Here is a 27,778-nt window from a genome sequence, read left to right as displayed (position 1 = left end):
ACAAAGGCACTTTGAAGACCGACAGGTCGTGGGGAGGGGTAGACAGACTGGGTCTCGGTGGCCGGGCGGGTCTGCAAGCACCGACTATCAGAGCGCCCCCGCCCCCCGCCCCACCCCGCTCCAAGAGCCCAGCCCGAAAACGCTGGGCGCTAGGACCTGGGAGGAGGGGGGTGTGTTGCGAGCCATCAAAGTAGGCTCTTTGCTTGCACGCCCGCCGGAGACTAGGGGATGAGGTCACTGAATGGCTGCGCCCCCACCCCCACCCCGTCCTCACTCTCCCCCCGCCCCCCCACCTTAGTTGACCTAACTTTCTGGCCCTGGCTCCTCGCTCCTGGCACCGATCCCTTCCCAGGTCTCCAGATCCTAGCCTTGGCCCCCGACCCAGACCCGCCCCCTCTACAACCTGGGAAGCGAAGAAGCATCACACCCCCTTCCCAGGACCCCCTCCCAGGAAAGATTAAGGTGTTGGCCTCCTAAGGTGGCGGGGGAGCCAAGGGGACCAACGCAACCTCTGTCTTGCGCCCCCAACCCCGGAAGAGCTAACAGCGCGGTTCTTACGTAATGCCTGGCTCCGAAGTCCCCAGAATCCGCACGGCCCCCAGAGAAGCCGCCCGGACGCCCGGGCCCCTCACAGCTCACCAGCTCTGTGCCTGACGTCACTTAGGAGCCCTCGCCGCGGGGGCGGGGGCCAGCGAAAATGGGCAGCGGGGTTTGGTCTCTCTCTAGGAGCACCCGAGAAAGGCGGGTGAGGGCGGGAGGGTGAGAGGGAGGGGACTGGCCTGAGGGAAGAGGCCAGGGGACGTGGGACGCAGAGAAAGGGCCCCAAGTGCCGTGCCAGGACGAAGAGGGCCCTCGGGTGGGTGCTGGCTCGGGGGCTGGGGGGCGCCTACCTGCGCCCCGAGAGGCCCCTAGCTCGGGGTTGCTCCAGCGCAGCCCGGCGCTCCGCGTTTATTGCTTGTCAATCGCAACCCCCGGTCTTAAAGCGGCGAGGCCTTCTCTGCGCGAAGGGGCGGAGACCGAGAGAGGAGGGGAGGGGGATATAGATGCCGCGGGACCACTCCGAGGAAAGTAGCCTTTCCGAGCAGCTAGTGGGTAGGCCGGGAGGTGGTGGTCTGGGAGACACTGCACAGTCCAGGATCCACCCTCCTCCCCAACTTGCTTTCTACTCGGGGAAGCAAGGACTGGGACCTGTACCTACTCTCGGCGCCCAGCGATCCCTTAAAAGGGCGATGGTGAAAGATTACCCGCCCCCTTCTCTCAGCTTAGACCCGCGTTCCAGTTCCAAGCGTGCCTCACCTTTCCTCATTATCCTGCTTCCCAACTGGATGAGGGAGCAGGAGGAGTTTAGGGAAACCCCCAAAGAGCAAGAGACGCACCCCGCCCCCAGGGCCTCGGGCTCAGGGGCAACTTTTAAGGATTCAGTGGTGGCTACCTGGATCCCAGATCCTCTCGGCGAATTTGCAAAAGAAAGGGGGAAACGTCGAGACCCTATTTCAAGCCTGGACCGGAGAGCTGGTCCACATCTCTGTCTACGGAGTACAGAACGAGGTAACCCTTGCTCAGAGTGCCATCTCAAGAAATAAAGAAAGACTTAAATCCAGTTGCTCGCCTTCGCCCGGCTTCTGGCTCCACCCTAGACCTGCACTTAGTACTGGCCTTGGAATACAGGAGGCTCAGCCCCAAGACCACCCTTCGCTAAGTGCGCGGAGCATTCGGGGCCAGCCACGGTACTACTCTGGCCGCAGTATCACCCAACCCCTCCAGCTGCCCTCTAGAACATGCAGGGTTCCTAAGATCAGAAATGAACTTCATCCTGGAAACTTGCTTGGAAATCTCAGAAATGGGTTTGACTTGGAAATCCATCCTGGAAGAATGGGACTGATCCCCGGGTCCAGGAGACTCAACTCGCCCCTGAGCTCCGGAGAGCATAGGTTTGGGTATCGGTAAAAGGAAGAGGCCCAGAACCAGGCCAAACTCGACTGAAAACCCTGATGTTTTTTTGGTGCTCTCTGCCCTTGTTACTGAGGAAGGAGAAGAACGTTGGTTAGCGACCCCAGATGGCGGGGACTGGAATTGCAGGCTTCTGTCTCCAACCAAAGAGCTTGCCGGAGCACGATGCTTCCAGCCCTCTCTTCTGCCTTCAAGCCAGAAGATCCTCCTAATTCAATTCAGGAAGAAGTCCCTTTCCCATTATGAAGGCTACTGTCCACTCTCACCTGTCCACCTCTGGGCAGTGAATCCCTTGGCTATTTGCGTTTGGTTGGGAAGTGGAAGGATCTTGAATCTCTCCAAAATATTAATTACTTCTTCTCAGTCGTGTGACTATTACCCCATAGCAACACACAGCAAACTTTCAGTTTCACTCAAGGTCACCAGGACAAGGTGAGATCCCAGATTTTGGCCCTCTAGGAAGGTGGAGCCCAATTCGTTACCCTTACAAGCTGCCTCCCCCCATTAGTCAGTCAACAAGCATCTCTCTTATAAGGGCCTTATAGAATGCCAGCTCCTCACATCTGTTCAGAATCTTACAATTGATATATTGTTCGATTCTCACAACAGCCCCATGAGGTTACAGAGAAGGGAGAAACATTTCCTGCTACAGAGCAGGATGCTCTTATTCTGTTCTAGATAGGGTGCCAGCTTCAGTGATAGTGAGTCAGATACCAGCTTCAGCGCCAGCGTCAGTGATTCCTGAAGGTGGAGATCGGGGAGGGGTGGTGTCAGACACAAAAATCACTTTCTGGCGGTATAACTGAATGTCATAACAGAGGTGCAGTAAGTGTTCTAAGCAGGGCCCCAAAGGAATGAGGGTGCTACTAGTGGGAAATAGAATTGCTGGGGCGGGAAGCAGGGTTGAGGGGTCCACAGTGCATCCCATGGCAGTTAGGGGCTGCCCCTCTGGCCGAGGGATGGGGGAGTGGGGGGAGTAAGGGGGAGTGGGGGAGTTGGGCGGGGGGCATGGGGGGAGTGAGGGGAAAGAGTCCTCTCCCTCTGGGGTCTGTATTTAGCTCTGTCTTCCTCCCTGCCCCTGCCCCAGAGGTCACAAGGGTGCAGGCAGTGTCTCTGCTTCCCCTAAAATCAAGGTTTTCCTCTGGTGGATATTCATTCCAAGGCTTTGGGATTCAAGGCACAGAAAGAAAGAAAACTCGGAGTGGGTGTTCTGAAGGGTGCTGTATTGAGTGATGTTGCACTTCCGGTGGTGACCAGCAGGGGCCGCCAACAGCTATCCCCAGTCTCTGTTTCTACACCCACCCACTCCGATCTCTTTCCCCGACCCCTGCAACTCGCCAGTCTTGTTCTGGAAGCCTTTTCTATTGGCTGTAGCTCTCAGTAAAAAAATAAATAAATAAAGTTTGGAACCATCACTGTATGTATATTTATGTTTATGTATTATATTTATGCTATTGAACTAATATGTATATTAAAAATCATTCACGCACCAAAAATTTTTCAGGATTATTTTTTAAACTATGAATAGAAGTTCCAATATTTTCTTACCACACCCTAAAGGACCATCTGATGCACCCCTAGGTGCATTCCCCACTTTGGAAACCAAATTTCTAAAGAAAAAGCTGCGCCCCTACCCTCTCTTCAATCCCAGTCTCAACAGGGCATCTAGACAGGTAGCTTTGCCTCCTCTCCAGGACCAAACCAAACCCTCCCTGGAGGACCAAGTGTCCTGACCACTTGCTCCCGTCGCAACCTCAAGACAGCCTGAAACGTCCTCCACCATCACCACCACCACCACCAGACACACACCAACCTGCCCTGCACCCACGTTAGACTGCTGGTCTGGAGGTGCAAAACCTCTCCCGAAAGCAGCCTCCTGGCCCTCCTCTCCACTCCCCACCCCTGGCCCAACACTCACACTTTGCTCTGCCTCCTTGCTTTACTCTGCCACAACCCCATGGGGTGAGATGTTCTGGAACTAGACAGTTCTGGGCTGACATCCTGGCTCCGCCACGTGGTGTACGTGTCCTAGGCCAGTTACATAACATCTCTGAGCCACAATTTCCTCATCTGCACAATAGGGATAACAGCCTCCACCTTGGGAGAAGACATAGAGTGGCTGCCACAGTGCCGGGCACACAGAAAGTGCCCCATAAATGTGCTTCCTTTCTGGGAGTAGGTCTGAGTAGGCTCTCACTAGGTGCCAGCTGGGAAGTGGGTGGTTCGCCTGTCTCTGGCTGTCTGATGTACCCATAACTGGCCTCAGGTCCTCCTGGGGAAGGCGGTGGTTCACCCCAGGGCTTCTGAAGCCCCAGGTATCTGGTACAGAAAGCATGTCCTCTTCCTGCTGCCCACACACCCATTAGTGGCAGCTTGCCGAGCCCTATCTGGGCCACCCACCTCTCTTATCCTCTTCCTCCAGTGCCCAACCAAGGTGCCAAGGACTTTGCTGTGGGGACCATGTAAGGGGCCCAGGAATAAGTAGCTTATCACTAGAGTGGGGACGAGCTCGCAAAAGGCAGTGCAGACCCTGGGAGTGGGAGGAAGTCCTGCTAGCCAACCCCAAAACCCAGTGTCCATTGCTGGAGACGCCAACAGTGCCTTTGAGTGCCCCTATAGACCCTGGACAGGGCAGGAATGGGGGAAGGTCCAAGATGAAGGAGTGAAAGGAGGCTGGGGTTAGGATAAATGCAGGACATCTTTTCTTTCCCCTGAGTCTAGAGCATCTGCTTAGCCACAGTTCACCCCACTGGTTACATTTGCTTTCTTCGATTTTCAGAGACCTTGCTCATAGTTTAAATTTTTATCCTACAGTTGTCGGCTGATGCTCTGAGCTCTAAACATCATCCCCACCAGAGCCACCATTTGTAAGCACACTGCCAGGCACAGTTCCAGTCTCTTTACATGTATTAATTTGTTTGAGCCTCATAACTGCATGTTGAGGCGGGGAATACTATCACCTCATTTTACAGATGAAGAAACTGAGTGCAGAGAGGTTAAGCAATTTACCCAAAGGCATTACGCTAAGTGGTAGAGTTGGGATTTGACCCAAGGTCATCTGGCCTTGGGCTCTGCTATACATACTGCACTTCACTTCATAGCTACTATTATTAGCTTCATTTTATAAATGAAGAAACTGAAAGCCAGAGAAGTTCAATGACTTGCCCAGGATCACCCAGCAAGCTAGTGGCAGAGCCAGGCTTAGTAGGTTTGGTTAGTAAAGAGATTTGCTTAGTTTTCCATCTATTATTCTTCAACTTACAAAAATATGATAACTCATAAAAACAGCTGAACTTAAATAACATGTAAATTTGACTTAGATTAAGATTATGCACATAATCATCAGCCTTAAAAGAAATAAATACCTAGAAACAATTTGCAACCTTTCTTGCTAATCTTTAGCTGTTATCCATCAAAGCTTAATCTAATCTTGAATTTATCTAGACTTGATTAAAATACTTTTACTAATGCGCCCTAAATCTTTTATTCACTTGGCATCAGATACTGGATTGAGAACAGCTTAGCAGCTCTCAAGAGCTCCTGGCGGGGGATGCCACAATGCAAGAGCCTTCTGGCTTTCGGAGACCGCTTTCCTCCTCCCACACAGAAAACTCAGCCTCTTGGCCTTGGTTTCCTCATCTGTAAAATGGGAGGTTGGGGCACAGGGACTAGTTAACTAAATTCCCTTCCAACTCCATCAATCTGTGTATCTCAGGAGACCATTTTCCGCTCTGCTCATAAAGGAGATAAAAACCTTCTTGCCAACAGGGATTTCCAAGAGGTAACCTCTTGATAGATATTTCTTGAAATGTTCATTATTCCACTAAATAACTACCTATTTCCACACCTGTGAAGTTCTTTGAAGACGGTGAATGTATCTTATTAACCGCTGTAACTCCAGCACCTAGCGCAGCGCCTGTCATCAAGTGGGTACTGGTTAACACAGGTGCAGGCTCTGGGTGCAGGGCCACGCAAAAGAAGTTTGAAAAGCTCCCCAGGGGATTCCAACGTACAGCCAAGGCTGGCAATAGGTGCATGTAAGGGATCGTCAGCAGGAGATGTGGCCTGAGGCCCTTGGTCATTAGACTGGGGCTGGGGCGTGGACAGGTGAGGACTGCCGGGCAGCTGGATGCAGAGACGACCCCCAAGGCCTCTTGCCTGAGAAGGTAGCTATGGATTCAGGGCAGCAGGAAGAGCTGAGGGAACCCAGAGGAGAGCAGATGAATGTGCCCTCACACCCAAGGGAAGAGAAGAGGCCGCCAAGAACTGATGGCCCCATCTGTGCTCTCTAGTGCCCACCCTGCAAAGGGGGCTTCCATTTGGTGTCTGAGGACGCGGAGGCCCAGAGAGGTCCATGACTGGCCCCTGGCCACACCCAGCTGGGGGCTCCAGGGTCTCTGGTCCTCGCTGTCCCTGGCACAGCCTCTGAGAGCAGGGGCAGAGCTGATGCCCTCAAGAGGAGCAGGGGAGAGACGGTCCTCTCCTTACACAGGGACATGCAAAAACAGCTGATCCGCATGATGAAAGATGTTTCTTTTTATGAATTTTAAGTTATATATATGTATATAATGTTTCATCAGACATCTTTTTCTTTCTTTTCTTTAATCGAGGTACAGTTGATTTACAATGTTCTATTAGTTTCTGGTGTACAGCAAAGTGATTCAGTTATATATATATTCTTTTCCATTATAGGTTATTACAAGATATTGAACATAGTTCCCTATAGAGTCGGCCCTTGTCATTTATCTATTCATCAGACACTTTTATTAAGTCAACATCAAATTCCTTCCTGCTTCTCCTGGGTCTGATGTGAGGCTAACATCCCTCTTAGAGGCACCCCCATTTGGAGGCGGGAGCTGGGAAAGGGACACATTAGGCATTTGTTAGTTTGTGATACCACGATAAGGGAGCTGTCCTCCTTCTCCTCCTGGGTCTGGGGATCACAGGACAGGAGGGAGTTCCCTGCCAGCAAAACTTCAGTCAAAACACCCCCTTTGGGCTTCCCTGGTGGCGCAGTGGTTGAGAGTCCGCCTGCCGTTGCAGGGGACATGGGTTCGTGTCCCGGTTCGGGAAGACCCCACGTGCTGCGGAGCGGCTGGGCCCGTGAGCCATGGCGGCTGAGCCTGCGCGTCCGGAGCCTGTGCTCCACAATGGGAGAGGCCACAACAGTGAGAGGCCCGTGTACTGAAAAAAAAAAAAAAAAAAAACACCTCCTTCTCGTTCCCCTCTCCCTGCACGGGCCTCAGGAGTCTTGCACGACCGCATCTCGCCACTGCTCCGCTGATGACGCAGCATTATCTTGAGATAATTGTTCAAGTTTCTTCCTTGTTGAATGGTACAAAATATCTCTGCAATTAACAGGAAGATATTTTTACATAACTGGTTTAACTTGTTGCTTTAATTAAATATTACCTCACCTCATTTTATTTTAACTAGGAGTTTAAAAGTATTAGTTAAAGAGTCTTTGAAATGCTTGTAACTAAGAACCAACAGAAAAAATTAAATTTAGAATACAAATGATCTCCTTAATTTCACCTTTTTGTTTTTTGTTTGCTCTAAAACATTATTGAACTTTTGGTAAATATTTTGATTTAAGGTATCTTGGATCTTGTTATTTGGTCATCTAAGACTCATTATTTCAATACAGGGGGAAAAAAAGATTTAGCAATTTCTTTTTATCTTGCTAACATGTAAAGTTTGCCATCCAGTCATTTGAGTGTGATCCCTAGGTCCTTGGCAATATGTATTTGCATTCCCGTTATTTCTGTTTTACTGCAGTTTTGAAAAGCATATAACGTGCCACCAATCATCATGTAATTTTTAGATGATGTAACTATAGCTATCAAAATTGATATTAAGTAATGCCTAATACTGTGATATGTAAACTTCATGAGATCTTCATTTTCACATTAAACGTGAAAAAATAAACTTTAAAAAATTTTATTATTATTTTTTTAAATTCCCACCAACAGTGTATGAGGATTCCCTTTTCTCCACACCCTCTCCAGCACTCACCATCTGCAGCTTCCTCGACGATGGCCATTCCGACCGGTGCGAGATGACATCGCGCTGTAGTTTTGATTCGCACCTCTCTAACGATTAATGATGTTGAGCATTCCCCCATATGCTTGTTGGCAATCTGCATACCCTCCTTGGAGAAATGTCTATCTAGGTCCTCTGCCCATTCCTGGATTGGGTTGTTTGTTTCCTTGACATTGAGCTGCATGAGCTGCCTGTAAATTCTGGAGATCAACCCCTTGTCACTTGCTTCATCTGCAAATATTTTCTCCCACTCTGAGGGTTGTCTTTTCATCTTGTCCATGGTTTCCTTTGCTGTGCAAAATCTTCTAAGTTTCATTAGGTCCCATTTTATTTTTGTTTTTATTTCCATTTCTCCAGGAGGTGGGTCAAAAAGGATCTTGCTGTGATTTATGTCATAGAGTGTTCTGCCTATGTTTTCCTCCAAGAGTTTGACAGTGTCTGGCCTTACATTTAGGTCTTTAATCCATTCTGAGTTCACCTTTGTGTATGGTAGGGAGTGTTTCAATTTCATTCTTCTACATGTAGCTGTCCAGTTTTCCCAGCACCACCCATTGAAGAGGCCGTCTTTTCTCCATTGTACATTCTTGCCTCCTTTATCAAAGATAAGGTGACCAGGGCTTCTCTGCTGGCGCAGTGGTTGAGAGTCCATGCCTGCCGATGCAGGGGACACGGGTTCGTGCCCTGGTCCGGGAAGATCCCACATGCCGCGGAGTGGCAGGGCCCGTGAGCCATGGCCGCTGAGCCTGCGCGTCCGGAGCCTGTGCTCCGCAACGGGAGAGGCCACACCAGTGAGAGGCCCGCATACCGAAAAAAAAAAAAAAAGATAAGGTGACCATATGTGTGTGGGTTTATCTCTGGGCTCTCCATCCTGTTCCATTGATCTATACCTCTGTTTCTGTGCCAGTACCATACTGTCTTGACCACTGTAGCTTTGCAGTATAGTCTGAAGTCCAGGAGCCTGACTCCTCCAGCTCCATTTCTCTTTCTCGAGATTGCTCTGGCCATTTGGGGTACCCTGTGTTTCCATACAAATTGTGAAATTTTTTGTTTTAATTCTGTGAAAAATGCCAGTGGCAGTTTGATGCTGCTCTCTGATCTGATCTCCATTGATTAGTTTTGCCTATTTTATTTTAGTTTTGCCATTCATATAAATGGCATCAAACAGTGTGTTCTTTTTGTGTCTGACTTCTTTCACTCAGCATCACGTTTTTGACATTTCTCCATATTGTTAAGCATCTCAGCCATTTGTTCTCTTTTCTTGCTGAGAGGTACTCTTCCTTTGTGAGATGTATCACAGTTTGTTTATCTTTCCCCTGTTCTGGCCATTTGCATTTCAATCCACTTTTTTCAGCCACATTTCCTGCTGTTCCTGATCATTGTACCTGTCCAACCCTCTACCTGTTTGACTCCAGTGGCCTCCTGGATAGTCTTGCACCCTCACATCCCCCCCACACACACACACACACCTTGCCTTTGCTTGTGCTGTTCCTTCTGTCTGGAATGAGCTGTTTTCTGCTCCTCTGCCCAGCAAAATCCCCCCTGGGGCCCAATTCTGGCAATTCCTCTTCTGTGAGGCCTCTCTGGTCCCATCCTTGCCCTGCCCTGGACTCCTGGGGCTCTTGCTCTGCTCAAGCGGCTGTGACGGCGTTTAGGGGTCTTCTGGCAGGTGATGCCCACGTCTGGCTCTTATGCTAGACTGAACTCCAGCAGAGGGAACAGTGCCTTACTCACTCCCTGTCCCGTGAACACTGCCCAATGCCTGGAGGAGAACAGATGCCTGACGTTAGTTGAGTGAACACATGATAACTATCTTGCCTGAGTAACAGAATATGAAGAATCAGGATGTGAATTTCACTTCCTTGCACATTCCCAGGGGGATGAGGGAGGGCAGGCCAGGCCACCCCCCAGATGGGGCCAAAGCATCTGGGGAGGGATCATAGAGTCTCAGAGAGAAATGGTGGGAGTCAGTTCTTGAGCCTGGCTCTTCCTGTCTGAGCTTGGTTGGAGCATTCAATACCCTTTCCTCCAAGCCTGAGACTCCTTCCAAAGGAGACAGGCCTGGCTCTCTCCTCACAGCCCATGGATCTGAGAGCCTCAGACTCAAATCTTTCGTCCCAAGGAATCTCTTTGATGATGTGGGTATTTGGGCTAACCCACGGGAGGCTGGAGGGGCTGATCCCATGCCTGGGACACAGTAGGTCAATCTTCTTGATGTCCTTCCCATCCTCTTTGTCTTGCCTTCACTCTTAGGCCACAGGCCTCAACGCAATCTGGCTAAGCCTTTTGGCTGGGTCCCAAAGCAGAGTGGAGGTACAGATGCTCTAAGAACAGCTCTTGTTTTTGCAAAGGGGAGTGGTCTGGAAAATTCCAGACTGGGAGTCCTCAGGGCCCTGCTTCAGTGCCAGGGGTCACTTGGCATATTTACTGCACAATATTTATTGAGCACCTGTCCTCCTGGAGGGGTTGCAGCCACTGGGACACACAAGTGAACACAGCAAAGTCCCCGTTCTAGGAGCTTCAATTCCACTCACACTATTTTTGGGGGGGTAAAATTTTTACTGAGATATAATTCATATACCATAAAGTTCACCCATTTACTCTGTACAATTCAGTAGTTTCTGGTACATTCACAGAGCTGTGCAATTGACAACCACGATCAATTTTAGAGTATTTTTATCACCCCCCCAAAAGAAACTTCATGCCCTTAGCACTCACCTTCCATCCCCCGACACCGCCCGGCCCTAGACAACCAGCAATCGACTTTGCAAGGTTCAGTTCTCTACTACATAATTCCGTTATAGCTGAATAACATTCCATTTCATGGCTGTACCACATTTTGTTTATCCATCCATCAGTTGATATATACTTGAGTTGTTTCCACTCTTTGGTTATAATGGATAATACTGCTATGTGTGGACATAGTTTTTCATTTCTTTTGAGTCCACACCTAGGAATGGAATTGCTGGTTCATATGGTAATTCTATGTTTAGCGTTTTGAGGAACAGCCAGACTGTTTCCCACAGGGGCTGCACCATCTGTTCTATGCACTCTTATTGAGGGAGGCCTCCCCTGGGCCAGACCAGAGTGGGAATTAATAAGCTAACTGTCACTTTTCCTGTAAGGCAAAATACCAGTAATTTCCAGACCAGCATTTGTTTTACCAGCCTCAATTTAAGATGATATTATTTGCATTCTCGTCATTTTAATATTTAGTCTACTAATGAGGGCTCAATGTATAACCTACTTAATTTCTTAACACAATAGCTACATTTTCTCCTAAGTCACCACAGACAACTGTTTCCTCCAGAACCTTCCATCCTGGGCCACATTCTCAGCCTGAGGGGATGCCCGGTTCTGGCCAGATGAGCTGGAAAGCGGCAGGAGGGAACTTGCTGGGGTGATGAAAATGTTCTGTATCTCGACTGTGGGGTTGATTACGTATTTGTCAAAACGCATCCAATTGTACACTTAAAATGAGCGGAGTTTTGTGTTTAAACATTTCTATAAAGTTGTTTTTAAAGTTATTTTTTTTAAGTAGGCTGAGGTCAAATTGCGAAGGACTTTAGATGTCATGCTAAGAAGATTGGGCTTTATCCAGGAAGTAATGGGAGGCTTATTAATCAAAGATTTTTCAGTTTGCTTTGGTTTGGTAGCAAGTAAAAGTCCAACTCAAGACAGCTTAAGCAAAAGAGGGAATTTCTCTGAAGGGTCCAGGGGCAACTCACAGAATTCAAGGCAGATTTGGGGCTGAAAGCCTAAGGAGCCTTCTCTCAGCTTTGCCTCCCAATAACCCTGTGGCCGCCATAGCTGAGGACACCGTGCTCAGAGAAGTAAAGTGACTTATCCAGGGATGCACAGCCAGCAGGCAGCATGGTAAGCTTGGAGCCCAGGTCAGTCTGATGCTGATGCCTGTGTCTTGACTGGAGCGGCAGAGAAGAGTTCACTCGAAAAGGTCCCTGGGAGAAACAGAGCCAAGCAGATGGAAGGAGACTGGGAGTGGGGGAGGGGCGCAGAGCACGGCCAGCAGTCTTGCTTGAGTTAAGAGCAGTTGATGGACCAAGGGACTGGGAGGTGATGGAGGGGGACTCAGGACTGCAGATGGCCCGAGGCCTGAAGGACAGAGAGGCATGTAACTGGCTGGGGGTAGCTTTCCAAGAAGATGGGCCTGTTTCTCCAGAGGGTAGGTCTCAGAACTCCTCTGAGGCTGTTTCCTCAAATGAGGAGTTAACAATGCCTGCATGGGTCATCAATATTACAGATGCTGCAACAGAAAGCTTCTCCTGGTACCCAGCACTGAGCAACTGCGATGATTATCAGTTATCAACAATATATAACTCTATATTCATAGAGCTACTGTTATTGATAATAATATTGAGTCCTTTATGCCTCCTCCTGCAACCTGCTCACCCTATCGAGCATTTTCTCTTATTCTGGGCCAGGAAAGAGGGGAGCCGAGCACCATCCCTCAGAACCTGATGGTTCCTGGAATGAACTGAGCCCGGAAGAGTGAGGGACTGAGGGCCCTTGACGCTGGAGGAAGAGCCCAGGGGTTTGTAAGGGCAGCCTGGGTTCTCACAGTCAAAGCTGCAAGAGGACACATATTCGAGCTCTTTCGGGGATGGGGGCATCAGCGCTGGGCTTGTGCCTAAGTAGGATAAATAATAGCCTATTTGTTGGGATTTGAGGTACACTGGCCCCTAGATCTCTCCTCCCGCCTTGTACTATGGAATTTTATCATAGGAATCTCATTGCTTTTTCTGGAGATTCTCGGCTCCATGGAAATGTCGTCCTGGTCTCACTTGGCTACTGAGCCATCCTATAAACTTCTGTGACATTGACATTGAGTTTCTCACCCCTTCCCCTGAGGGAGAAGTGTGACTGGGGGTGGGGGGAAGGAGCGCATCGGGGAGTAGAGGGCCTCACACACGCTGATCACTTATTTGTGCCGGGAGCTGTCCAAGGGCTTCAGCTACATCATCTGACTCAATCCTCACAACAGCTCTGTGCTCTAGGTGTAACCAGCTCCATTGCACAGACAAGGCTGCAGAGACTCAGGGGAGATAATGTCCCTTAATCAAGGTCACACAGCCAGGAAGTAGTGAAGTCAGGATTCCTACCCAGAAGCCCCTGCTCTTCCTACTGTGCCCCTTCTGGGAGTGGGATGGGCATGAAGAAGCATCAGCCTACATTTCACAACCTTACCCCAGAAAAGCAGTAATGTTGTGCAGTTACAGGGGCCCTGACAGGCCACACAGCCAAAACTCTGTGACCTGAGGCAGCCCAAGGCCTGAGTTCATCCCTCAAGCAGGCAGCCAACACCCACCACCCTTCAGAAGGCTCTGCAGGTCATCCATCAGGAGCTCCAGAGCGGCAGGGCAGGCCGGGAAAATACCCAGGACGAGCAGTGAGGTCTGCGGTCCTGAAGACAGAAACCTCACCTTCAACCCCCCACCCTCCCCACACCAGAGGCCTAGAAGCCAGGAGCAGGGGCTCTGAGGCCTCACAGCAGCCCTGCAGGGAAAGGAGGCCCCCTGGAGCCAGCTGGATGGGAAGGAACGCCTGGTCTCTCAACATAGCTCCCCTCCCAACCCTGAAAATTGCCTCTGGGAAAAGCACAGCTCCCTCTCAACCCCCGAGACAGTTCCTCTCTAGGATCTGTAGGCTTGGAGCAAAAAGTCACCCAACTCCTCAGTGCCTCTGCCTCTGCCGCCCAGGCCTCTGGGCCTCTGGCAGGGACTGTGCCCTGGTCAGGACAGCTGGCAGCCCCTGTGCTTCCACCCCCACCCTCTCCCTGTTCCCAACTCCCAGGTTATGACACAGGGGCAGGAGAAGGAGGAGGTGGAGACTTAGAGGGAAAGGGGACATGGATGCCGAGGAACATAAAGGGGCTGGGAGGTCCTGACCAGAGACCCTTTTGCCGTGCCGCTCTGCACCTGCCCAGCACCATGGGAATGTCTGCTGATCCCTGTCAGCTGTGCTCTCCAAGAGCTTGGGACGGAGGCTGGCACCAAGCGCCCCTCCTCAGGCCATTAAGGTCATGAATGAGGCCAGGGCAGCCCCCTCTGCCCGTCTGATGGCCAGGACAGCTGCCAGCGCTTCCTGTCCCTGCTTTGGGTGGTGGGGAGGAGAGGCGTTCCTGGTCAAGAGAGGGTTGAGGGTCTCAGGGGCTCCGGGGGTATGTAGCACGTGTATGGGCATCAAAGTATGTGAATCACTGGGTGTGCCTGTGTGTTGCCAGCACGAAATTCTCTGTGCACGGCTGGGTGTGCGTGGGGATCCTCGGGCTAGCATTCCTGTATGCAGCTGTGTTAGTCTTTCATTTAACACGCAGTATTGAGCACCTACTAAATGTCAGGCACTGTTCTAGGTGCTTGTGATACATCAGTGAACAAAACAGGCAAAGAGCCCGGCTGTCATGGGGCTTACATTGGTGGAGCGGTGGAGGGGTTACTGCTGGGGATGAAGACAAGAAAACATAAGCATAGAATATAGTAAGTTAGAAGGTGCGGCGAGGGGGCGGGGGGAGTAGAACAAGATGAAGGGATGAGTTGCAGTGTTAAATAAGGGCGTCAGAGTAGGGTCCGTTTAGAAGGTGAATTTTGAGCTGACTCCTGAAGGCGAGGCGAGGAAGTTGGTCATACGGATATCTGGAAGAAGGCTTCCAGGCAGAGTAAACGGCATGTCTGGCATTGTTGAGGAACAGCAAAGAGGCAGGAGAGGCCAGAGTGGGGTGAGGAAGGAGTCACGGAAGTCAGTGAGATTAGGGAGCTGACCAATGGCTCTATGGCGTCCTGGCGTGTTCATCTCAGGGCGTGCCTTCCAGCCCATCGCCAGGGTCCCCGTTTACCTGGTGCTTTGTGCTCATCACTGCGCACGGCCAGGTGTGCACCATTCGGCCTGGGCACCTGGTAGTCCCTTGTGGCAGTAGTGTACCTGTCTATGTCCCAGAGTCTGAGGGTCCCTGGGTCTGAGCGCCCGGGCACCCCAGCTTGCCCACCCCGCCACGCGTCGGAGGGCTGGGCGTCACGTGACCGCCCCGCCTCTTTCTGCCCCGCCCGCTCCAGACTTCGGCTCTGCGCTGCGCCTGCGCATTCGCCCTGCTGTGCCGGCGCTGCTGCTGCTGAGACCTGACGGGGCCGTGGGGAAGTGCAAGTGCCGCAGCGTCTCAGGCCCAGGGCTGCCCGTTGGCTGCCCAACTTCGGCCAGTTCAACAAGTACATAGAGAAGCTCTTCAACAGCAGGTGGGCAGGGAGGAAGGGAGGGGGAGGGGAGGAAACAGACACCACCTGCCCCCGCTACCCAACCCTACCCCACCCCACTCCCTGCGCATCGCAGCCCGGAACCGGGCTCGCAGAGCAGCCGCATGGCCTCTGCAAAGACGTGTTCCCCAGCATGAAGTCCAAGAACGCTAAGAACTCTAATGACGCGAACAACCCTAAGAATACTCCACCAGCAAACGCTCCGAAACCCCTATCAGCGAACGCCACGAAACTCCCCCGACAGAACACCACGAACCCGCCACCCCGGAACGCCGCGAAACCCCGACCAGCAGCCTCCTCCCGGGGCCCCAGGTAGGAGAGCCTGGGCTCGGCTGGCACCAGTCAGGGGCCTCGGAACTGGGGGCAGGTTGGGCGGGAGCGAAAGGAAGCCCTGAGGGCTGGGGGGAATCCAGGGCCCCGGGGACTTCCTTCTCCAGGCTGGGCTTTGACTTCCAGAAGCCCAACTCAAGTCTCCCTGCCCACTGACCCTCTTTATATTCTGAGAGGGGCCCAACTCCTGCCCAGCCCGGCCCCGGTGAGAACAATAAAGAGAAACGGAATCTCTGTTGCTTCCTTGACTTCTGTGGGCCCTGGGCAAGAAGGGACCTGTCCTTGGAGAGGGGAGAGGGGTTCCTGGAGCTGCTACAGTAGAAGGAAAAAGACCTCAGCTGTGGGGTCTTCCCTGCTTCCACCCTGCGACCCATCCACCTTCCCCCACCTCAGACACTTACACCGCTCCGGGGGAGGGGGCGGGGGGGCCCTAAACAAGAGGGAGAGCAGAGGTGAGAGAAGTGGGTCCCAGCAACCTCGGGGGAGGAGCTTCAGTCAGACCCCGCCCCCCCCAGTTTCTGCCCCGAGCAAGGCAGCTTTGATGCCAGCCTGGGAGGTCAGGGTTGGCACAGGAACAAGCAGCCCCCCAGTGTGCAGAGCATTAAGGTCCTGGCTTTCCCTCACCCCCGGGGACCCTCTCAGCCCCTCTGGCTGTGAGCAGAGCAGGGAGAGGGCAGGAGCTCAGCCAGGCCTGTCCCCGAGAAGCTGTCTCCCCTGGGGGCAGGGGCAGAGGCCCCTTCCTGATCCAACTGTCACATTCAGGTATGTCCTGAGCAGAGTCCCGATTCCTGCTCCTGGGAAGTAACTACACCTCTCCCAACCTAGAACCCATCCCCTTAGCTGCCAGGGAAAATTCTGGGACTTAAGGCTCCATCATCCAAACTCAAGCTCTATTCTCCTGCTGAAACCAGCCCCCCTCCCGGACACCCCCTTGGATGTAAGAATCAGCCTGAGCCATGCGCTTGCCCAGTGGCGGCATCCTCTCCAGCCTTTTGCCTTTCAGGGCCTAGTTCCACTTTCAAGTCGTTTGCACACACCAGACAGCCAAGACTTGAGGGGAACCACAGTGTGGTGTCGTTGCCATGGGGTCAGTGTGAGGTGCTGAGCCCAGAAAAGTGGACCCCCTCATCCACCGAACCCACAAGCCCCATCTCGTCAGGCAGGACATGTAGGGGAGGCAGAAGGAGCCATTCCAGGAACCAAGAAGGTTTGAATTCTCTCACTTCTCCCCCCACCCCTGCCATGACCCCTATCCACAGGTGCTCCCAGGCCAGGAAAAGAGGAGAGAGACAAGGTCACTCCCTCCCAGTCGCAGACACATCAGCCCATCCCCACCTATTCAGGATGCCTGAGAAGGGCGAGGGTTGGCAAGGCCACTGGGACCCCTCGTCAGTGCAGGCCTCCCCGGGCAGGATCATGGTCCTCACCCTCCCAGAGCTGGAGTGTGCAATCCACTGACTGGACTCCTGGAGGTGGCCAGAGAGCTCAGCCAATGCAGCCTCCTCCCTGGAAGGCCGAATTCCTCCTGCGGCCTCCCCTCCTGCGACTACTTAAATAGCTCTTACATCCAGGAGTTCACTACCTCTCAGGGCAAGTCCTTTCCAGTTTTCTGGTTCTTCAAAGATGAAACTTATAGTCAAGGAAAGCCTGCCTTCCGGAGCCCATCCCTCTGCTCGTCTGTCCACCATGCTTTATGGAAGCATCTGGTTGGCTGCAAGTCTGCCCTGCAGAAGCTCCCGTCTGCTAGCACTTTTCTGGGTTAAGGGCCATGCTAAATGTTTTACATGCATTATTTCACGTCCTGCTCACTACAACCCTATCATTCAGGTTATGTCCTGGCCCCAAAGCGCACAGGGAACGTGACACATCCTGGATTCTAACCCAGGTTCATCTGACTCTAAAGCCAATGCTGTATCCCTGTATTAGATTGCCATCTGCTGTCGGACCTTGGACAAGCTGCTGGACCTCTCTGAGCCTCGGTTTCCTCCTCTGTAGAGCGAGGATAACAGTTTCTCCCCCCTCACAGAGAGGGTTAAATGTCCCTGGCACACAGAGGCTCCTTTCCCCAACAACCTCACGTGACACCATCTCCAGACCCCTCCCCACCATGTCCCCCTCCTCTGGCCGTGCTTCTGCTGGGCACCGTGCCGTGAGGAGGCGCCCTTCGACCGAACACGCACAGTGACACACCTCTGACTGCCCAGAGGAGGGCAGCTCCGATGCCACAGGTGTAGCCGGTGACTGTCTTAACCCCAGTCATTCCTCTGGGCTGGGCTGTCGCGCCTGCCCCCATGCCAAGGACACTTTAGTATAAATGAGCACTTCACCTACTGCCTAGGCTATAGGAAAGCATTCATGGGGGTGCATTTGGGGGCAGGGCTGCCATCAAGCCAATGATCCGGAGGGTCTAGGGATGCTGAAACGGGATGATTCAAGCTTCACTGACTTGCTGCCTCCCCTTGGGCCGCAATTTGCCCCTCTGTGAAGTGGAGAGGTTGAGCTGGATGGCTCTGATGCCCCTACAGACGTTCTGGATCATTCATAACACCCTTGTTTCCCTTCTCCTCCCCCTTGCCTCCCCCTTTCTTCCTGTGCATTTGGCCTGCGACCTGGGGTCCCCAGAGACACAGAGAATGAGGCTATGACTTCGATGTGCTTTATTTAGCCTGCGTGGGAGCAGAGAGCAAGCTGCGGCCCCAGCAAAGGGTGCGGAAGGGCGAGCTGGGCCGGCACTGCCCCGGAGTCAGAGGGGCAGGAGGTGGCTTTACGAGTCCCTCGGGCTGAGCTGCCTGTGCGGAGAGGGCAGAGCGTGGCAGCATGAGTGGGCAGTCCTCGTGCCCTCGGAAGACCTCAGGCCAGCCCTAGGCCCCTGTTCTCCCCCACCCCCGACACACACCCCGGTTTCCGCCCCAGGCATCTGGACACACAGGGCAGGGAACCAAGCCCACCTGGGGGGAGCTGCGTGGGGGGAGCCACACTCCGAGAAGTCCAGCGCGCCTTCTTTGTCTCTTTTCCCATACCTGGGAGGGGAGAGGTAGCTGGGGCCAACGCTGTGCCGGGGTGCCAGCTCACCGGCCTCGTGCCCACCCCTCGGCACCATCCCGCCCGGGGCACAGGGGCCCAGGCCAGATCAGTAGAGATGCTCTGCTTTCCCAAGAGCGTGAAAGGGTCTAGGGCGGGGGTCTCTCGCCCTCTCTCGCACACACCTGGGCCTGGTCAGCATGTTGATGTATCTGCGGAGCTCCGCTGCGTACTGGGCCATCTGCTCCGGCGTGGCATTGTCCCCCGGGTATACTGGCTCCAGCGGGGCCCCCCGGGCACCCAGTGGTGGTCGCAGCAACAGAGCCACGCCCGTGGACAGAAGCAGCAGGAAGAGGCAGCGGTGAGAGGCGGCCATCTGAGGGGCAAGGAGCAGGGAGACAGAGGCAGCACGGAGCCCACCTGCCCAGCCCCAAGCCCGTCACCCATCTCTCCAAGCCTGGGACGAAGAGCAAAGGGCTACTGGGACCTGACCACCCCTCCTCCTAGAGCCTGCCCTGGAGAGCACGATGGCCCCTCTCAGGAGCAGCGCAGCAGGCGGAGCTTAGCCAGGGCCCGGGCAGAGCAGAAAAGTGTAGCAGAGAAGGTGGGGCCGTGGGGCAAGAGACACAGGACTCATGACATCCAGGGCCTGACGGCTCTGAAGAGGCAGGTGCGGGGTGGGAGTTGGAGCAGAGGGGCTGCTGGGAAGTAGGGGCACGCCCGCTCCCCTGCAGGTTGGGGGCGCACAGAATGAACTTGTGAACCGAAGGGCAGGAATCCATTGCCTGTTGGTGTGCTGCCCTCCCACCCTCCCCAGCCTCCCCGCCAGGGGTAGACGTGCTGATGCGGGTCCTGGAGAGAACACCACAGCCCCTGTCGCTGTGAGCAAGAGGCCGGCCACACGCATGGACTTGTGTTCACAGCCACCATCCCCTGCCCCCCGCACATTTGCAGTCTTCTAGTCAGCGGCAGGCTGCTCTTCCAGGGTGCTGGATTTGTCCAGATGTAGAGCCGGACCCACGTAGGACCTCAGGCCTCCGGAGGCCCCCAGCCCTGCAAGGCACCGGCTCCTTCCCCACATCCCAGCCCGAGCCCCTCAGAGCCCCCCGACCCCGAGCTCAGGATAGGCTGAGCCCACTTACCCTAAATCCTGAGGGAGCGGGTGCTGGACCAAGCGGGTGCCTGCCTCAGGCTGGATGGATCCCCCTGCCCTCGGCCACAGCCCTTTTATAGTCCTCAGCCCCCCAGAGTCCCCGCCTCCTGTCAGCCTCTCTCACTCCCCAGCCCTCAGCCCCTCCTCCCACCGTCTCCCGGGTGCCCACAACGCCAGCGCTAGGGCCAGGTACAGGAGGGGAGCAGGGAAGTGTTCTGGGTGCCACACTAGCGCATAACGGGTAAAAGTTATGGACAACAGTCTCCTGTAGGCCCCCCTCTGCCTTCGGGCACCAGAGCAGGCTTAGTTCAAGAAGGACGGGGTTCTGGGACATCAGGATAACTGGAAGGTTCTGATTACAGGCCTGGGAACAGCCCCACCTGCCTCCCAAGGATTAACCCAAATCCTCAAACAGATTCCCTCAGGGCGGAAGACTGAGGCTGTGCTTCAGAGACTCCAGGGATGAAGACTGGAGACTCAGGACTTCCTTTCCAGTTTGTGATTAGAACAAGACGGGAACGGGGGAGATGCTTCAGGTAACCAGGGAATGTGGAAAGGAGTGGGGACCCAGGCAGGGAGAAACCCTCTCCCTGGCTGGTGTATAGGATGCAGAATGAGAACTGATGTGCCCCGGGGGGAGGGGGTGCCAATATCTAGTAGCCGGTTCCCAGCACCCCCATTCCAGGGAAGTGATAAAAACCAGCATCATTTGGGAAGCCTTGAATTTTCCAAAGTGTTCCCAGCTCAGTCACCTCAGTGAGTTCCTTCAACAACCCATTTTACAGATTCAGAAACTACGTCTCAGAGACATTAAGTAACTATAGCCTCAGGCCACATAACTAGTCAGTGGGAGATACAGGGTTTGAAACAAAGTCTAACTCCAAAATCTGGACTCTTCTAAGTAGGGCTGTTAAAATATTGCTATAATTTCCTGATTTTTGGCTGAGAAACATGAGGCTCACAGAGGCGAAGACACTAGCCCAAGATCACACAGTTGTCCGGGACTCAAGTTCTGGCTTAGATTCCCAACCCCACGAGTACGAGCAGCCCCACCCCCACCGCACCCCCAGGAACCTCTGAGTCTCCCCTACTCAGCCTCCCTTCCCCAGCCCCCTGCCCCCTCCCCAGCTCAGGCCAAAGAGCACAAGTGACTGTCTGAAAAACTCAAAGAAGCCTGAGTAGGAAGCAAAGGACTTCTCACCCCTTAGGTTCTGCTGTCCCAGCTCAGGACACCAAAAGAGTGTGTCAGGAGAGGATTGGGGGGGGGGGGGAGGTAAGGACTGGAGGTGATGCTGCAGGGACCTGAGCTTTGCTTTTCCTCAAGATAATGAGGATTAAGGAAGCCTCAGGAAACACCAGTGTTCTGTCTTGTTCCTCTCAGTTCTGACTTCTGGCAACAAGAAGAACAATAATGCTTCACCCAACAACAACTTACATTCTGCAAAGCAAATATGGAGGTCATTCGGTCTCCGCTAGCCCTGGCCCTTCTCTGGCCTCGGGATCCCACTTGGTAAAACAAGGGTGAATTAGCGGCTGGTCCCAGGAGGGCCTCTGGTGAAGCCAGCAGAGGCTGCAGGCTGCCACCAGGGGGCGCCAGGCTCCAACCCTAGTTCAACAGGTCTGGTCTCCCACAGGACTGTAGTGCTGTGGGACGGTTCTGGCCACCACCCCGGTCAGCTCCCAACCCCTGCAGACAGATGGTAGACCTGGGGATTGACTCAAGTGCTGGGGCCATCTATAGTTTTGGCCTGTCACAGAGGGGACATAGCTTTGTCACAGCTTTGTCAGTGCCTAAGAAATGACAGTTACTCTACAATGTCAGCTGAACCTACGGCTTTCGTTTTTCGCCTTTGCAAACAAGTGATTCCTCTTCTGGGTCCTCTCAGGGATGTTGTGACAACTGAGGAGGAAGGGGTAGCGGATGTGCTTTCTAAACCGTATGGCCGTGTCCAGACGGGCGATGCTTGTCACTCACCTTCGTATATTCCCAGGGCTTGCCATGGAGCCCTGCTTAGAGAAGCACTAAGGACTTACCTGCAGACAGAGTAAGTGCAGGCGGAAGTGATCTCTCTCCCCCTGCCAAACCTCATGCCTCCAGGACGGGGACGATGGCCATTGGGCAGCGTTGGGGATGGTGTAAGGGCTCAATGAGACGAGGAGAGGAAGACCCCAGAAACACCTGGGGTCACTAGGTGAAGATGAGTGGACAGTAGCAAGGGGCACGGGGGTCCCCACATATGGGACTGCAAGAGCAGGAATTGGACCAGCATTGCACCCTCCATACCCACCCCCTACAACAAGAGCTCCTCCAAAGCAGCCTGGGCCAACTCTTAGGCCAATGTCTTATTCCCACACTGGATGGCAGCAGGAGAGGTGGGGGAAGCTAAGCTGTGGCTACCCCCAGATACCAGGAACCCAGGGGGTCCCCCATTCCCTGGGGAAACCCCTTGGGCTGAGGATTCTCACACACACCTTGGGCCCCTATCCCACCCCCTTAGGACCAACTCAGGCCCAACTAAGGGCTCAGGTCACTAATTTGGAACCCGGGCTCTGTCCCCACTTCCCTCCGCCCTGGGGACTCCATCTGCCTCCAGGGTCCCCTGCGGGCTCAGGAGCGCTCAATAGCTTTCCCTGGCCCCAGTGCCTGCAAAAGCAAATCCTATCATTGTCAGCTCGAATTTTTCCTGAAGAGGAAGGCTTCTTTCTTGCTAAGAGAAAGGCTAAACCAATCCATATAATAAAGTGTTGGGGGAGAGGGATGGATGAATGGGGAGGAAAGAAAAACGTAGGGGCTGGCTGTGGAAGGAGGGGAGTTTTTCCTTTGGGGTGGAAGGGAGCGATGCCAGAGCAGTTTTGAGATGGGTTAGGAGTGAGTAGGAGAAGAAAGGAAAAGAAGGGGGATACTCATAAGCATGTGCCAGGCTATGCCGAGCTGACCTGTAGATTCAGCTCTCCTACTCACCAGTTCTGCCATTCATTAGCTGTGTGACCTTTAGCAACTTACATCACCTCTCTGAGCCTTAAAGAAGGAACTATTATTATTATTTAAGGTGTAAGGATCCCTGTTTAACCAGTGAAGGAATAAATGCAGTGAAATGAAATGACTAGGCCAGTCTCACAGCCAATGAATGGCAGAGATGGGACTCAAATCCAGATCTTTTTTTTTCACATCCAGATCTTTTGTCCCTGAGGCTATTGCACCAACCGTGGGGTCCCTGCCCGTGAAGAACTCCTGATGTGAGAACTCAGATTCGGGCTACAGATATACTCAGGGCAGACCAGGAAGGTTCCGAAGGAAATGAGGCTTGAGGTGGATGTGAGGAATGGTGAGGGGTGAGGGGATGCTATTTCACAGAAGCAGGGAGGTGGCAGCAGGACTGAGCGGCTCAGGGGCGCACATCAAGGAATCGTGGGAGATGCCACCAGAGGAGAAAGGGTGTGTATCGTATCGGGAGTTTTGCATTTCTGGCAGAAGCATTTAGATTTAACAGTTAGTGGAATCAGAACAGGCACAGGGTGGGCTCTCTTACCTCTGTCCCTAACACTACGGCCTCCTGTAAGTCTTTCCCCTTCTCTGGGCCTCGAAATTTCCATCTGCTCAATAAAGAGATAAGACCAAATGATTTCTAGATGATGTTCAAAGGAGATGGTGTTTGTAGCAGATTAGGCTAGCTGCCCCAATATCCACTCTCTCCTCCCTCCATCATAAAAGAGTTTAAAGCGGGTACATGGCCATTCAGCAGAAGACATCTCCTGGGCTGTTCTTGCAGTGAGGTAGGGCCATATGACTAAGTTTTAAGCAATGAGATGAGAATTTGAGTGACTTGTGCCATTCTGTTTTTACAAGTGGATGTACCCCCCTGTGGCAAACGGCACCAACAGTGACCACAAAAATACTTCCTATCCCACAAGTAGTTCTACAATGAGGTCTAAGTCCCCTCTTTTTGAATGCAGGTAAACCTGTGACCGCTTGGACCAGTAGAGTATAGTGGAAAATGCCATGTGACTTCTGAGGCCAGGTCATAAAAGGCAATTGTTACGAGTTAAATTGTGTTCTGCTACCCCCCTTCCAATTCATATGTTGAAATCCTAATTCCCACTACCTCAGAATGTGACCTTATTTGGAAATAGAGTCATTGCAGATGTAATTAATTAAGATGAGGTCATACTGGAGAAGGGCAGGCCCCTAATCCAACATGACTATTGTTATTATAAAAAGGGAAAGGGGACACGGTTCGTGCCCCGGTCCCGGAGGATCCCACATGCCCCGGAGCGGCTGGGCCTGTGAGCCATGGCCGCTGAGCCTGCGCGTCCGGAGCCTGTGCTCCGCAACGGGAGAGGCCACAGCAGTGAGAGGCCCACGTACAGCAGAAAAAAAAAAGGGGGAAATTTAGACACAGAAGCGGACACACATAGAGGGAAAATGATGTGAAGAGGCACAGAGTGAAGACACCCATCTAGAAACCAAAGAGAGAGGCCTGGAACAGATCCTTCCCTCACAGCCCTCAGAAGGAACCAACCCTGCCAAACACCTTGATCTGGCCTCCAGAACTGTTGTTAAACCACCCAGTTTGTGGTACTTTGTTACAGCAGCCTTAGCAAACTAATACAGCAATGTAGCCGCCTTCTGGTTCTCTTGGAGCATTCATTCTGGGGGAAACCAGCTACCGTGTAAGTCCAACTACCCCAAGACATGATGCTGGAGAGACCACATGTAGGTGCCGGGCTGGGATCACAGACGACAGCCAGCAGCACCTGCCAGACCCAGCCAACCTCTGACAGCCACTGCATGAGAGGCTCCAAGGGACAACTGCCTAGTCAAGCCCTTCCCAGTCCTGACACACAAACTCATGAGTAAATACAGCGGTTATTTAAGCCACTAAGTTATAGGATAACTTGTTACACAGCGTAGTAACGAGCGAACCTCCTCTTTCTCCTTCCCTCCCTTCCCAGTGGCTAGAACATGGATGTGGTGATGATGGTGGGCCATCGTCAGTCGTGTAGATGAGGGCGTGGGGAAGCCTCAGAATAGAAACCTGGGGTGTTGGATGCCCCCATGGAGCAGAGATGCCGACTCCCCAGATGCCACTCGTATTTTATGTAGGAGAAAAATAAACTCCTTTCTTGTTTAAGCCATTTTTAATTCTGTCTCTATTTCAAAAGCCACATCAATACCCTGGCAATATAATGTATGTAAAACAAATAGCTCAGTGTCTAGCTCATAAGTAAGTGCTTTTTTTTTTTTTGGCCACCTGCACAGCTTGCGGGATCTTAGTTCCATGACCAGGGATCGAACCTGGGCCCCTGCAGTGAAAGCACCAAGTCCTAACCACTGGACCACCAGGGAATTCCCAGTAAGCACTTTAAAAAAAAAAAAAAGTAGCTATTTATATTGTCGTCATTAATGTTACATCGAAGGTTCCCTCCAGCTCCAACACTGGTTGGGTTTGATCAGCAGTGGATTAACCACCTCTCAACACTCCCCCCAGTGGACGTGAGGCAAACCTACGTCACTGATGTTGAACCAGACACGTCAAACTGGGCAAAAATTGTCCGCGGTCATATAATTGATACCAGGGTTCTCTTCTATTAGCCTCAAACTGACCACGGCTCTCCCAAGCAGACCAACACACAGGGGACCATGGACACCAACACAGATTCACATCCTCCCACTTCTCCAACCACAAAATGAACCAAAGCTTGTGGCAGCCATTGCGTGCTCCCATCCCACCTCTCCTGGGGCGCGGGGTGGGAGGGGGAAGGGATAGAGTAGAGGAGAGAAGACAGGGGGAATTGTGATGGGAAGTGGGTCTCAGATAATGGCAATACTGTAGGGAGAGGAAACCAGAGAAATGAACTAACTCCACCCCCCCAAGCAATCATGAAAGGCTTCTGGGATGAGGTGGCCACTACCCTGAAGCTGATCTCCAGACTGAAGAGAGGGAAAGGGATCTACAGGCAGGGGGAGTGGCCTGGGCAAGGGCTTAGAGCATTAGGGTCCACACAGCCTGTGACCTGACCAGGCCCTGGACCTGCTTTCATCTCACCCTTCTGCCCTATCTTCAGGGAGGCCGGAGGGCAGCTCAGGGGAGGGTAGGTGTTAGAGCCCCAGGGACTCCAAGGCAGGTTGTGTCTGAGCAGGGACCTCTTCATGGCCTTGTCACAAGGAGGGCATGCTTAGTGACTTATCTACTGGGTGTAAATTCAGAAAGGGGAGGGTGGCTGCTGAGAGAAAGGGCAGCCTCCACACTCCCATCGCTCCTCCTGCCCAGGGAACGGAGGTGTTAGAAATGACCCCTTCCCCCAGCACACACACCCACCTCACCCCCCAAATAACTCTCCCTCCACAGCCCCATCTTGGGTCCCATCTCCACCCCCAGCCACTACAGCGGGGGTGGGGGGGGGTTAGTAATACACCTCCTCGGGGTAACCGGGGTGTTGGTGTCAAGCCCACGCTCCCAACCACCTTCATCTTTGGGGGATGGGGGCACCTTTGTCTCCACCTGCTCTGCTGGGCTGCCTAGCATGCTCCTTTCCACACTTTTCACCCTTCAGCAACAATTCTCGCTGCTCCTCTCTACCCCTTTTGAAGAACTTCCAACCTGTCCCCACCCCACCGGACTAGAGAGTTCCAGAGGACCCTAGTCTGGATGCTATCCACCCCCCGCGCCGAGTGGCAGCGTTTTCTCTAAGCTCGGATCAGAGAGAGCCCCCCCACCACTCCACCCCAGCCCTGGCCTGGGGCGCCTTTTGTCTCCCGTGCCGTCTTCTATCCTCGCAGCTCTCTCGTCTCCACCCTCCACTCCCACCTGGATGCCACCTCCACGAAGGAGAAGGGGAAGGAAATAGAAACGCACGCTTTGCACGTCAGTGAAATTTGCTCTTTATTTAGGGACCAAGGAAGGACCACACACAGCCCAGGGGCGGGGGTACTAATTAGTGGAATGAGGACCCCACCCCGAACCCTCCCCAGACGCAGCAAGCGGGAGAGGAATCCAGGTTCCGGGGTCAGGAGCAAACATGCAAATGAGGTTGGTGAATCAGCGTGTCTCTCAGGAGGCCTTGGGGGTCTTCACCACAGGTAGGCGCCTTCTGGTCTGTAGGAGAGAAAGGAAAAAGAATCACACGGAGCCCGGCGTCGGATCTGGGGAGGCGAGACTTGGGGAAAGTACTAGGTGGCGGTGCCAGGGTGGCAGGAGGACCAGGCCACGCTCCAGGAGACAGGGCGTGTGGTGGGGCGCTTGTACCGCGACTTGACGGGCCGGTCCTCGGGATCGGGGAAGAGCAGTTTGGAGAGGAGAGCTTCCGAGACGTCACGTTTCCCGTACCTGCGGGGCGGGGCCAGAGGTGGGCGGGGTCAGGCCCGGCCGCGCCCCTAGTGGCGACCCCGCCTCGCCCACCCCGCGCACGAGCTCACCTCTGCCGAGTGACCAGGTTAAGGAAGTGGCGCAGAGAGAGGTAGTAGCGCTTCAGCTCCTCCGGCGAGGCGTGTGCGCCGGGAGCCTCGGGTTTGGCGGGGTAGGCGTCGACCAGCGCCCCCAGGCAGAAGAGCAGGGCCAGCAGCACTGTGGCCATGGCGGGCCACGGCCTGCGCACCGTCACCATCTGGAGAAGGGGCACTGGAGTCAGCCCGAGCCTCTACCCCTGAGGCGGGAGGCTGAGGCTGCCGTGGGGCCCACGCTCCAGCGGCCTGTCTGGGGCTGGTACCCGACCAAGGGTCAGCCACCTGCTCGCTGTGTGTTCTCAGGCACTGCACCGTCTCTGGCCTCAGTCTCCTCATCTGTCAGAGGGGCATAAGCCCTGCCTGCCTCCACCCGTGTTACCCAGAAGAGTAGATGGAAGAAGAAGGCTATGCTGGCAATGGGGGCTTCCCCGCCTCTCTCCTTCCCACGTCGGCTGGCCCCCTTCCAATCCAGCTTCCCGCCACTCAGTCCCAGTTTCCCCCATCCTAGCCTCAGTTTCCCCACCAGATAGCCTGGGATCCCCAGCGCCAGACCGTTCCGGGGTCCAAGGCCACTCACAG

The 27,778-nt window shown here is 53.5% G+C and overlaps 2 protein-coding genes across 2 annotated transcripts; both read right to left on the bottom strand.

Annotated features, from left to right (window-relative positions):
* Window positions 1-18,345: 18,345 nt before the first annotated feature.
* PPY (pancreatic polypeptide) lies at window positions 18,346-18,978 on the bottom strand (the record flags this gene model as incomplete). Its single annotated transcript, XM_082860793.1, has 3 exons — window positions 18,346-18,370; window positions 18,530-18,601; window positions 18,788-18,978. 3 exons carry the CDS (start codon window positions 18,976-18,978, stop codon window positions 18,346-18,348), a joined length of 288 nt encoding a protein of 95 aa, XP_082716919.1.
* A 7,849-nt stretch (window positions 18,979-26,827) lies between these two features.
* PYY (peptide YY) lies at window positions 26,828-27,360 on the bottom strand (the record flags this gene model as incomplete). The annotated part of the gene is made up of 3 exons (XM_082861248.1): window positions 26,828-26,852; window positions 27,003-27,083; window positions 27,173-27,360. 3 exons carry the CDS (start codon window positions 27,358-27,360, stop codon window positions 26,828-26,830), a joined length of 294 nt encoding a protein of 97 aa, XP_082717374.1.
* Window positions 27,361-27,778: the final 418 nt, after the last annotated feature.

The sequence above is a fragment of the Leucopleurus acutus genome (genome assembly GCF_964270905.1).
Source record: "Leucopleurus acutus genome assembly, chromosome: 19".
In the NCBI taxonomy this organism is placed as follows: Eukaryota; Metazoa; Chordata; class Mammalia; order Artiodactyla; family Delphinidae; genus Leucopleurus; species Leucopleurus acutus.
Note: the sequence above shows the minus strand (reverse complement) of the source record. Positions and strands in the feature narration are given on the sequence as shown.